The following is a 13,628-nucleotide window of genomic DNA, read 5'->3' as shown; positions in this document are numbered from 1 at the left end:
AAAGCTTGATCTCCTTGCCAGACGGATAAGAACTGGCTCACTTGAATGGATTGATGTATACGGTCCCCTTGTCGATTCTGGAGGGTATTATTTTCTTGAGGACCCTTGCTGCATTAGTGGCTAGCCATCTTTTTTTGGGGGGGGGAGCACAAACAGTAATACGATTAATTAGATCTTTCGATTTTCAGTTATTCTTATCGCTGCCATTTCAGCGACTCTTTCGTCGCCCCGCCTAGCGTAGTCGCCAACGCTATAGCCTTTGGTGTGAGCAGTCTCGTCTTCAATTCCTGATAGGGAGACCCAGTCGAAAAGGTGAACAGTTTTTCCAGGACAGCCATCCTGAGTGACGGTTAGTGACGTTTTCCTTGGTTTTCCTCATTTACACCAGGTAAATGCCGGGGTGGTATCTTACATAATAGCACGAGGACGCTTCCTTCCTTCCCCATTTCTTTCTTCCTCTCCAATTCCCCGGATAGTGTTATTGTTTAGAGACGTCATCCCCCATGTGTGTAACGGGCTAATACGGCCGTAGATGCCGCAGACCCAGAAATCTAATTCCTACTCTTAATACTGCAGTAAATCTTTGGATACTCTACATTCAAGGTCGCAGCCTAAGCTGGTTATGTGCAAAATAATGTGAATTGTATATACACTGCAGACTGTAGAAAGGCAAGAAGTGTTCTCAAAGATGCATTAATTTAAATGTTAAAAAGAATTAAGCAAAGGTAAAGATAGGGGCAAAAGTTTACTATTAATCCGAAATTCTATAATATACAAATTTGACACACACACACACACATACACACACACACACACACACACACACACACATATATATATATATATATATATATATATATATATATATATATATATATGCATTCAATACAAGTAATATAAGCTATAAACAAGGAAAGCGGTGTCTCGTGGTCTGAGTCCCACGGTGTGTTGCACCTCAGTCATCACCGCTTGTTACGCCTCTGATTAACATCCCAGTTTCACATAACAAGCAGAATTTTACTTCAGAATTTTTGAAATCTTGTTCAAGAATTCTATTTAGAACAATAAGTACAATATTTTATATATATATATATATATATATATATATATATATATATATATAAATCTTAGTCTCATTAACCTTTTGCTTATTAAATTAGATAGGGATATAGAGCTTTACACCTGGAAGTGGGTAGACAGATGTTCTTAAAATAATTAAAGATGTAAAATATTACGATATTGAGGGTAATATGTCCCACCAAAGTAATTAGCACTCGCCCAGCAGAGATCGAGTCATTTTTGACCCATAAATGTTTTATTTTAATTTTTTTGCTATTTATTCTTCCTTTTTCCGGTCATCGGTCTAGTTATGCTTCTTTTAACCCATGTACTACCATGAGCAAAATAAATGACGCGCCTCTTTATTTTGAAGTTTTTTGAAAATATCTCCATTTCCTTTATATGTTCGAAATTTCGGAAGGTTTCCCCAGCAGGACAGGTTAATAACAAACCCGTTTTTAATATTTGTGTTAGATATTAGCTTAAAATAAATAAATTAGGAGCAAAAAACATTAAATCGACAGAAATCTCGAGAATTACCAACTCTGCTAAAGTGGGAAATTTTCAAGAACGCGAGGGAATTCTGCAGTTCAACACAAAGAAGCGACATCTATGTCACTGAGAGAGACGTGGTTTAGATCTACAAACGAAACTTTTAACGAAATATTTCTAATATGTCTTATTTCGTGAATTATCTGCAAACTCCAAATATATGAATATATGCTAATATAAACGTAAAGATAGAACAAAAAGTGGAAATTGTCTATGGAAAAGCACGAATTGGTAGTGCCACCGTAATGAAAAATCGTCTTTACCGTAGAACAGGTTCAGTTCACGTAAGAAAACAAATAGCTCAGTTAGTTAAAGCAACTAGTCTGTATGCAGAAGGTAGCGGGTTCGAATCCAGATGGAAGTGACGTTGTCATTTTTATTATTATGGTTATTTTATTTATTTTTTTATGTGGGAAAGAATCAAATTGTAACATATGTGTAAAATTCATGACGATACCAATAAAAGAAAAAATGTCGTTGTCGCACTTGCATTAGCATCCCTAATTTTGTTTGCAAAAAGTTTAGTAATAATTTCCCCTGTGCTCACTGCTCACTATACGTAATGCTCGCTGGCGCGTTGTTTCCCAGTAAATGTTAATCCTAATTTGGAGAATTTTATAAAGTTTTACAATATTTCTCACTAGATAGTCTTCTATCTACTTGTTTGGATATTTTGATAACAGATTTCCCTATTAAATGTTTAATTTTCCCTAGATGTTTAATTACGGAAAAGTTTTACAATGTATTTTTATTAAATTGAAATTGTTTTGAATATACCACATGAGATAAGTAGCTCGAAGGAGGAAAACTCAAGTAATTGATATTCTACGTAAAAGCAACCTATTGTAGAATGATGATACTTCTTGCCATCAGCACATAATCTTCACGTTAGAGAGTCAGACAGAAAAAAATTCTGATTTTCCCTCCCTATGACCACCCATCTTAAACCTCTACATTCCATTGTTCGTCTCACAAAATTTCGGTGCTCCAAAAACATTTATATAATAATAATAATAATAATAATAATAATAATAATAATAATAATCATAATCATCCTGAATATGCCATCCTTACATAATGTAAGGATATCTTATTTTCGTAGTTTAAATCTTAGATATATTAGTTTAAAAAGCTTTCTTTAGTAATTATTTGAACAACCATGTAGGAGGGGGTACGACGTTTTATTTTGCCCCTCTCATTTCAGTACCCTTCCAACAGAAAATAATTTCTGATAAGCAGGGTAGACAAAATGAATAAGATATATATTTACGGCATCCTCTCCCCTTTCATGATTGGAATATCACGTAGCATTTTTTTATTCTACCAAAGATGGCCCTGTGCGGTTAGGAGTAGGTAACTAAAGAAATACCTAATATATAGCGCCCCTTGATTGTAATATCACCTCTTCTTTATTTGTACGAGGGAGCCCCAACAAGGTGATAAAAAGAATAGGATAAATGTCTATTGAATCCAGTGGCGGATCCAGCACAAACTTCTGGGGGGGGAGTGAAAGATTCATTTGATGATGTGAAGCTGTCACAAATTACCACTTAACTAAACTAAACATAATAGTGGGGTGAACTAGAACCCAGTCAGTTTAAATTAATGTAAAAGTTTAATTTTTGGCTTCATATTAAAGTTTTGGTTTCAAATGAGAATTTCAGTCCCAGTGGTCAAGGATCAAATCTCGTGGGGCTCTTCAGTGTAGGCTAATACGGGCCCCTTATGAGAAAAGGGAAAAATATTAAAATGTTTATAACGTTCGAATTTTTCGTCTATTTTAAAGAAATGCTGGGCTTCGTATTAAAGTGTTGGTTCCAAATGGCAATTTCGTCCGATGGAGAATGATCAAATCCTGGAGTCGGGGGGGCTCATCAGCATAGTGTGCTACGGCTCCATTATGGGAAAAGGCAAAAATATGAAAATGTTTATAACTTTCGAATTTTTCGTCTATTTTAAAGAAATTATTGGCTTCATATTAAAGTCTTGGCTTCAAATGACAATTTCAGTCCGTGTGGACAATTATCAAATCTCGGAGGGCTCTTCGGTGTAGGGGTTTCGGCTTCTTCATGGGACAAGATTCACGTAATTGATATTGCAAAATTGTTTTGTATACATTAGTGTAACCTTGCACCATTTGGTTAATTTTACCTCTTATATTTTGCAGATTTCAAATTCCAAACACTAGTTACTTCTCAAAGCTAAAAGGCACTTACTAGTTTCATTAAAAGGAAATGTCTTTTATGAAAAGTTGTCATGGAGTAGACGAACGAACAGGCACCCAAACATTGGTTGAGTCGGACGGTTGAAACTCGTTAAGCTCACTTCAATTATTATTATTATTATTATTATTAATAATAATAATAATAATAATAATAATAATAATAATAATAATAATAATAATAATAATAATAATAATAATAATAATAGAGCATTCATGGGGTCTGTGGCTCGACTCCACTTCGCGCCAAGTGAAATTTAAGGTAGACAAATACCGTTTGCATGGGTAGGGTTTTCTTGGAATTTTCCATTTTCCTCCCACTTTCTTCATTTCATCATTTCATTCATCATCATTCTCCCTCAGCGTAGCTGCATAATCGTGCAACGTTAAGCTAGATATTCCATTTAATTTTAATTTCAATAATAATAATAAACAATTAATTCAACTGAAAGGACTGTAATTTATGTTGACGGCAATTATCATAAATATGCAACCATTATAAAAACAATGCTTTGAGTAGAAAGATAATTCTTCCCAAGTGTTAACGAATGCGCACGAGATAAAAAGATATTCTCTCAAAAGTAGCTCTCTGCCTTAAAATTAATAACGGCATTTGTGATTTTTTTAAAAAATAAACAATGTCTAAAGTTAATAGTTAACTTTTCGAAAAGAAGCTTCATTAAGGGTGAACCTGAAAGATGTCCACAAACTTCGGGAGATGATTCGTGACATCAAAAGGAGACAAATGGCCCTCTTGCAGTTTTCGAGTTCAGCTTCGTTGTCGAGATACAGGGTTGCCAACTGGTCGTGTTTGAGAAACTCACTGAAAATAAATTCAACTCCAAGAATAAACTACTACAGATCAATTGACTTATACCATGTTGCAAGGTTAAATATTTGTTTATGAAGTGTGTACAAAATTTGCCAGTGTCTTTTCTGAGAACATCGTCGAGAAAGTCACCTCCAAGAATATTACTACCCCACGTAAATTTTTTTAAGAGAAATATCTGATACTGCAATATAGGATTGTTAATTAAATATTGATTAATAAAAAATAAACAAAATTGTTAAAACCATTTTGGAGAAAATAGCTTTCTTCGATTTTCGGCTGTTAGTAAACCACATTTATTTTAGGCGGTAGGAAAAAATGGGAAAATCTCCTGTAGGAATACTATGTAAACCCTAAGTTTAAAATTTTGTGTAGATACGTTGAACGGTATGGCTTCTAGGCGAGTGCACAGAAAAGTGTACCGAACGGACGGACCGGAAGGACGGGTATCGAAAAATCACATTTTCGGTATGTAGACGCCATGAAGTATGCAAATCCGTTGAAATCTTAATTTGATATACTGTTTTCACAATAACCATATTTTCTTCTTTCTTTTGTCGCTCGAAAAATAAAAGCCTGAGTTTACCACAAAAAGCTAGGGTGTTTACCAAAAACTATTCAATTACAGGGCCACCGCACTAAACTTTTTCAATTCAATTTCTTAACTGTGTTAGGAGGCAGTTGTTACTGAAGTATGTATTTGGATAATACGAAAAAAAAATATCGTATGATTCAAGTACATCGAATGTCAGATTATCGAATAAAAAAACTTCGATTGAAGAAAATCCACACTACAAAACTAACTCACACTTTGAGTACATTTTCATTAGACATATAATAGAGCAATTAATGCAATAATTGTTTATGAAATATGAAAAAATCAAATGAGTCATTTTCGAGAAAGTCGTTCAAAAAGAACACGTCAGAAGTAACCTACCTCTTGTGAATTGTTTCGAACAATGAGTTAAGATATACTTTTGCTTATTAATGAAATATTTATTTGCAAAATTTGAACAAAATCGCCTGTCGTTCGAGAAAATTGTTGGGAAAAACCTTGACCCCAAAAATAATCTATCCGTCGTAATTGTTTTTCATAGAATGACTTATACTAAAATATAGGGTTATTAATGAAATATTTATTTATGAATTATCAATAAAATTGTCCACGTAAGTTTTGAGAAAATCGTGAGGGAAAAATAACTCCCCGAATAAACTATCTCTTGAGGATTCTTTCAGGGCAAGCGACTTATTCCATATTATAGGTTTTTAATGAAATATTTATTTCTGAGTACGAACAAAATTCCTTGATTTATTTTAGAGAAAACCGTGGAGGAAAAACACCCCAAGAGTAAACTACCGCTCGTATATTTTTTTCAGGACAAACGAGTTTTGCCATATTGTTCGGTTATTAACGAAATATGTATTTTTGAAATACGAATAAACTCTTTTGAGTCATTTTTGAGAAAATCGCTCAGACAACACACTCCACCAAGAATAAACTACCCCTCGCATTTTTATAGGACAAACGAGTTATTTATGCCATATTGTTAAGTTATTAATGAAATATTTATTTATGAAATATGAACGAAACCACTTGAGTCCATTTTGAGAAAATCACTGAGAAAAAACTCACCCCTAAGTATAAACTACCCCTTGTAGATTTTTCTCAGATAACTGCCTTATACCACAAAATAGGGTTGCTAATTAAATATTGATTTATAAAAAAAGAAAGAAAACAAGATCGTTAGAGCCAGTTATGAGAAAATATCTTTTTTCTATTTTCATCATACAGGAAACTACCCTTGTTTTGGGAGTAGGAGGGAAATTAAAACAAACTATAAGAAATACTATGAAAATCTTACACTAAAATTTGGTGCAGATAAGTTGAACGGTATGGCCTTTAGGCGAGTGCACAAAAAGGGTATCGAACGGACGGACGAACAGATGGACATGTATCAAAAAATAACTTTTTCGGTATTAGGGGCTATAATACGTGTAAATTCGTTGAAATCTCAAATTTGATTTTTTTTCGATTACCATACTTTCTTCTCTCATTTGTCACTTAAAAGTAAAAGGAACTCAGAACTACAGATAAGAGACACCTACTTTTACACATACACATTTATTGATTTAAAACTGTTTTAGTTTGTGTCATTTCACTTCCAATTGAAAGGTTTTACCATGACTTACGGCATACCAATGACGAGACCGAAGTTTTGAGGAAGTAAATGCATTCAGAAGTCTAGACTACATTACGCCTATCAGCCTGTTTTCACTTCTGCAATTGTTGACAGTTGTAATTTCGTCCAAACGCTACATGAAATAATTCTTGGTTGACGTCATTGTGTTACTATTTTAGTATCGTTCTCTTCAGACTTTGTTGAAGTTTTGTCTTAACGGTTATACATTTTTTCTTTCTTATTTCATCGTTACACATAAAAATAAAATGTGGTGAGTGGATAGATTCGAACCTACGAACATTGAGTTTTCATTCTTCCAACACTTTACCAATGGACCAAGCTTTGTCTTCACGTTAACGCACAGTTACAGGGTTTATTACGATTTAAATAAAATGGCTGGCTGTTAGAGTTTCCTGCCCAAATATTTCGATAAAAAATGTTCATTGCTTCGTAGATACGTAGAGCAATGTTTAGATACACATTTTAGAATAGTGCATTTTGGTGTATATAATAATTTCATGCCAGATAAAAGCTAGATAAGTTTTGATAAAATGTTTCATATGTAGTTCTCAATAATAGGCTTGCTGTTCGGGGTGAAGTTTCAAGGTTCAGCATTGACTAGCACTTTTTGCTATTAATATCCCTTCTAACAATATTGGCAGTGGACAAAAGTTAGCCCGTGTTGAAACTTTTTGCTCCTAATTTAATTATTTTACTTTATTATTTAACGAATATATTGAAAATTGTCAGCAGGCACGTATGCAGTAATTTCTTTCTGAAGGGGTCCGACTTCAATATTAGGATATATTATAATAAAATTTTAAAAGATAATCCCAAAAATTAGGCTAAATTTACAGAAAAGTTGGGATTTCAGAGGGGGTCCCGGCCCCCTGTACCCACCTCTAAATGCGCCCTTGTTTGTCAGTAACTTTTCCTCATTTTGAAACCCTCAAAAACTTCGGATATAGAAAGGGTAAAGAGTTATTTTCGATAAAATATCACTTCAAGGAGACGCGACAGTTTTATTGCACATGGTGGTATCCAAAGTTCACAAGGGCAAGAATTCCTTCCCTTTTATTCTTTTGCTATTGTGCTCTATCGAAAGGTTAGGTTTGTGAAATGTTACTCTTTTAAACAAGCGTGATTGGCAGATAGGAATAGTGAACAGAACTCCACAGAAATGCATGCTGAACTTACGTTTATAGCTACCCTTTGGTGATTTCGCCTCAAGGTCAATCGAGTGGTAATTCAGTTCCGTCTCTGTTCTTGAGCCATGTTCGTATTACTTCGAACAGTTTTGCTAATGAAAAGCATGCCTCGTAATATAACAGACTTCTTTCGCGTAAGAAATCGAAACTCAGTTGGTCAGAGCAACTAGTCTGTACGAATTAGGTTGTTAGTTAGAGCCCAGTACGAGTAAGGGTTTTTATTACTATTGATTGTTTTTATCATTTTTAGGTGAGGAAAAATCAAATTGTGACATCGCGATATCAAATGTATTTGGTTAGGTAACTTTGTTTCAGCTAAACTTTAAACATCAGTAACCGTCTAAATTATTTCACTAACCGATCAGTCACTGAACATTTCAAACACGTCAAACCAGTGGCATAATATGACGGTTAACCTCTCCTCCGCAGTCGTTAGTTATGCGTCCGTACTTTCAGGTGGGTGCCCAGGGGCGGGCGTCTGTCCGGGGCGCCAGAGAAAGAGGGGAGCCAAAACGAGCTTCAAAAAGTAAATTTTAGAACGTGTTTTCTACTGACGTTTTCGGTTTATATTCTTGTAAAGTAGTGGCAATTACATATCCATGGAAGAAGAGAGTTTCATAGTAATAAGGGGGCTGTATCGAAAAACGGAGAGATGGCATGTAGAATAAAGAGTGGCAGGGGTGTAAGTATTGTTTGTTTGTTTGCTTGAGTTTAGCGTTCCACGATTATGCCTTTTTGCCAAAGGAGATGTGGATACTAATTATAGTGGAATCTGAACCACTTTTATCGTTCAAGAGTAATCCACCGGGAATTGGATCCGGTACCACAGAAGGCAGGCGTGCTAGCCACAAGACCAAGCGGGGGGCGGGGAGTTCGTATTGTTTATAGCGGGCCATATTCTTTGTGAAGTTTTCCTAAGTAATGAATGTCTTTTTGAAAAATGGGTTTAAAATATTAAAACACTATGATAAAATGTAAAATATAGGCTAGTACTAGGGGGAGGGCGCCAAAAAGTCACTTTGCCCGGGTGAAAATTTGGTCTGGTCCGCCCCTGCGTACTTTCTGTATATTTTTGGCCTTGCAGCTTGTATGGTCCTCACGCCACAGGGTTGCGGGGACGCTATTTACGCGTATGCTTCGAACGTAATTCAATAACAGCTTAAGAAATTCTACCATCAGCGTGGAAACGGGAATATATATTTTTCTAATAGTCCCATAGAAGTTTCATTCAGAACGCCAGATGCAATTAAGTAGAAGGAGGATCTGATGTTTCCTAAGTAAGTTCCTTTCAGAAAGTTTGCTATTTCTTTAACGGTGATGTAAATAAATATACTCATCGTTATTAGCCCGACACCAAACTATCCTAGACAAATCCCTCTAGAAAACTTTATTCTGCCTAATTTTATAAGCGACTCAACGGTGAAACACTTGTTAACGAACACACTGCCTTGTTTCTAACAAAATATAAAGTGCTTTGTAATCTTTAGACACTTTTCCTATTCTTTGGTTATGTAGGGTGGCCTCGAACAAATAAAGAAGGGGTAATATTACAGTCAAGGGGCGCAATAAATATATTAGGTATTTCTTTTGTTACCTAAGCATAACGGCCTAGGGTCGTCTTCAGTAGAATAAAAAATATTACGTGATATTCCATTCACGGAGGAGGAAAGGTTACTTTAAATATATTTCTTATTCATTTTGTCTACTCTGCTTGTCAGAAATTATATACTTTCTGTTGGGATGGTGCTGAAAAGAGAGGGGGGAAATAAAACTTCGTGCCCCCTCATACAGTTTAAATGTTGTTACATGGTTGCTCAAATTATTACTAAAGAAAGCACTTTAAACCAAGATATCTAAAGTTACATTATGTAAGGGTGGCATATTCAGGAATAATAATAATAATAATAATAATAATAATAAATATAAATCTCTTTGGAGAGCCGAAATTATGTGACACGAATCATTACATGTAGAGCTTTAAGATGAGTGGTCATAGGAGAGGAAAAAACAGGGTTTTTCTCTGTCTGTTCAACGTAAAGATTATGTGCTGAAGTTAAGAAGCATAATCACTCTACAATAGGTTGCTTTTACGTAGAATATCAGTTACTTCAGTTCTCCTCCTTCGAGCTACTTACCTCATGTGGTAAATTCAAAACAATTTCAATTTAAGACAAATACATGTAAAACTTTTCTGTAATTAAATATATATAGAGGAAATTAAACATTTAATAGGGAAATCTGTTATCAAAGTGTCCAAAAAAGTAGATAGAAGACTATCAAGGGAGAAACATTGTGAAACTTTCTAAAATTCTCCAAATTAGAATTAACATTTGCTGGTAAACATTCGTTATGCACCAGTAAGCATGTAGTGATTAGTGAGCACAGGGGAAATTATTACGAAACTGTTTGCAAACAAAAATTAGAGACACTAATGCAAGTGCGAGAACGGCATTTTCTCTTTTTTTGGTATCGTCATGAGTTTTACACATATGTTACAATTTGATTTTTTCCCACATAAAAAATAAATAAAATAACTACAGTAATAAAAATTACAACGGCATTTCCATGGGGTTCGAACCCAATACCTTCGGCATACAGACTAGTTGCTTTAACTAACTGAGCTATTTGTTTTCTTACGTGAACTGAACCTGTTCTACGGTAAAGACGATTTTTCATTACGGTCGCGCTACCAATTCGTCCTTTTCCATAGGTAATTTCCACTATTTGCTCTATCTAACATTAATACTTAGCATAGATTCATATATTTGGAGTTCGCTGATAATGCATGTAATAAGACACATTAGGAATGTTTCGTTAAAAGTTTCGTTTGTAGATCTAATCCACGTCTTTCTCAATGACATAGATGTCGCTGCTTCGTGTTGAACTGCAGAATTCCCTCGCGTTCTTGAAAATTTCCCACTTTAGCAGATTTGGTAATTCTCGAGATTTCTGTCGATTTAATGTTTTTTGCTTCTAATTTATTTATTTCAAGCTAATATATAACACAAATATTAAAAACAAGTTTGTTATTAACCTGTCCTGCTGGGGAAACCTTCCGAAATTTCGAACATATAAAGAAAATGGAGATATTTTCAAAAAACTTCAGAATAAAGAGACGCGTCATTTATTTTGGTCATGGTAGTACCATGCAGTAGCATTTCTATTACCTTACCATTCTTTATTTGTCAACCACAATTAAACAATTCTTTGTCTGGGCCTTGAATGATCCGGTCTTCGCTGTTTACGTGAAGGACATTTTATTTCTCTTGTCTACCTCACATCGTCCGATTTATTGCCATTTTCTCGAATTGCATGATCTCTTTGCTCATTCCCTTAGCATGTTCCAACATCTCAACAGTGCTGTCAGATGGCAAAAATTCCCACAAAACGAGAAATTCATATATGTGGCGGGAATGCGGGACATTTTCTTTAAAATATGTAGGATAGGAAACAACATTCTTCAAAATATGTACCAATAGAAACGCATGGTACAGTCTGTTGCAAAAAACCTGCAACACGAGCATGTAATTTTATTGTGAAACTACATCTAACAACGCAGGGAATCAACATAACGTCTAAGTGGCACGAATCACGCCAGGAGAAACCTAGGTGTCCTCTCATGCACACTTTTTTTGGAGCAAAAGACTTCGTCATTTCACAATAAACTTACATGCTCATGTTGCAGGTTTTTTGCTGCTGACTTTACAACTTTCGTATATACATCTGGGTGTATTTGTGTACATTATTTATTTGCGGAAAACGTTGAATCATATTGGAAAATTTCATGTCTACGGAAAAGAAATTTCCTTTCACGAACTGGTAACATTGCCTGTCAGAGTAAATATCAAACTGGGGGGACTAGTATATATTTTGATAAATAGTCTAAAACCAACCGTCGCGGATCTAGCCTAGGCTCCCCAGCTTTTTGAGTAGCGAAAAATAAATTGAAGATGTTATTTATATATTTCTGAATGTTTATTGTAAGCTACAAGGTCTGGATGTTATCTGCCCCCACTTTTTCCTTCTAGATCCGCCACTGAAAACCAATACGCTCATCACTAATATCAAGCTTTAAATTAATTGGAAATCCAGTAATAATACTATGTTTTCCTTTAGAAAAACAATTAAAATATTGATGGGTCAAAAATGACGCCTATCTTCGTCAGAAGCGTTATTTCTAGTATCTTTGCTGGACGAGTATTAGTAGACATTGTCTTGTAGGATCTTATTAATCTTCCATTACTAGCTATATACGTAGGATTCTCATATGCTTTGTTTTGAATGGGACAGTCTTGATTTGATGGATCTTACCCTGGAGTTTACATTTTGTTCCAGTTTTCGGTCTACCACCTACTTTGTGTGTCCTATTCTCATTGCTGTATTTTAAAACATTATTTCTTGTGTTATGCTCAGCTACATATATAACATTATAGTACACCTGAATATTTCTAAAACGCACCGTATCACGGGATTCAATTCATATATAATCTTTGAATCGAAGTTCTGTATTATTTTCCTAGAAAAATATTACTGTTACATCCAATATGAATGAAGCAAAAATTATTCTTCTGCTGATTAGGTATTTTCTACCAACGGAAATATGAAAGCAAACCTCCCTCTAAAATGTCCCGGTGTGAAATAGCACAAATATTGTAAACCTCTACACATTAAAATATACTTACATATTTAAATCGAGATCGAAATGAATACAAATTAACGGTTGCCAACATGACTTCTTTCCATTTGTAATGTATTATACAATGCACAAGCAAGTTAAATTTTACGAACTTGGAATTATTCGTATTGCTACCAAATCGAAACAAATTTTTAATATTGCTAACACGCAGAAACGTGAAATAAAAACAATGTGTAGGCTACAGCAAATTAGTGAAAGTGCCTTGTATGTGCAAAGAGTGTGTTAGTGAGTACATAAAAATATAATCATATTAAAGAATACATACCATTGAGATGTTGAACGTTGAGAGAAGAACATACGGAATAAACAACCTAACAACATCCATTTCATGGAGTAACTATTCCAAAACGGCAGTTAATACTTGATGAGTAATGCAAACGAATTCATATATGCGTGTGTTCTTTATATCGTTAATTATATAAAATTGGTGATGATGTCACATAACGTGTATAATAATAATAGTAATAATGATGATACAAAAGATATGTGTTCATATGTTTTGTTCAGTAGCATCGTTCACGAATATACTAAGGTTTAGCAGTGCATAAAACAAGTGCAACCGTGAAGCAACAGAACTGACAATCAACTATTGTTTTATGCTGTTGTTTATACGTACCCATTTCGAAATAATCAATTACGGTATATATATATACACGTCGTTCAATTAATCTCTGGTCATTGGCAGGCAATATTTCAAAGATGAGGGGGGGATAGAGAGGGATTGTGGAGGATTTTTCTTTCTCTGTTGTTCTTCTTTTGCAAAACATACGTGGATTTGTTACGTAAGACATTTTACAACATGAGAAACTTAAGGAATCAACAAAGTTTCCTTCTTTCGAAAGGTTCTAAAAAATTCCCTTATTATAGTTCTTTTTCTCCTAAT

The 13,628-nt window shown here is 34.6% G+C and overlaps 1 protein-coding gene across 1 annotated transcript in view; it reads right to left on the bottom strand.

Annotated features, from left to right (window-relative positions):
* The window catches only part of LOC145684791 (trypsin-like), a 197,349-nt gene extending 184,099 nt beyond the window's left edge, over window positions 1-13,250 (bottom strand). Inside the window, exon 1 of the mRNA XM_081757162.1 lies at window positions 13,011-13,250. Within this exon, the coding sequence (XP_081613288.1) occupies window positions 13,011-13,070 (60 nt within the window). The 5' untranslated portion in view covers window positions 13,071-13,250. The remainder of the gene's footprint in view (window positions 1-13,010) is intronic.
* Between the last annotated feature and the right edge of the window lie 378 nt (window positions 13,251-13,628).

This window comes from Thermobia domestica, chromosome 5, assembly GCF_964235325.1.
Source record: "Thermobia domestica chromosome 5, izTheDome1.hap1.1, whole genome shotgun sequence".
Taxonomy (NCBI): domain Eukaryota; kingdom Metazoa; phylum Arthropoda; class Insecta; order Zygentoma; family Lepismatidae; genus Thermobia; species Thermobia domestica.
Note: the sequence above shows the minus strand (reverse complement) of the source record. Positions and strands in the feature narration are given on the sequence as shown.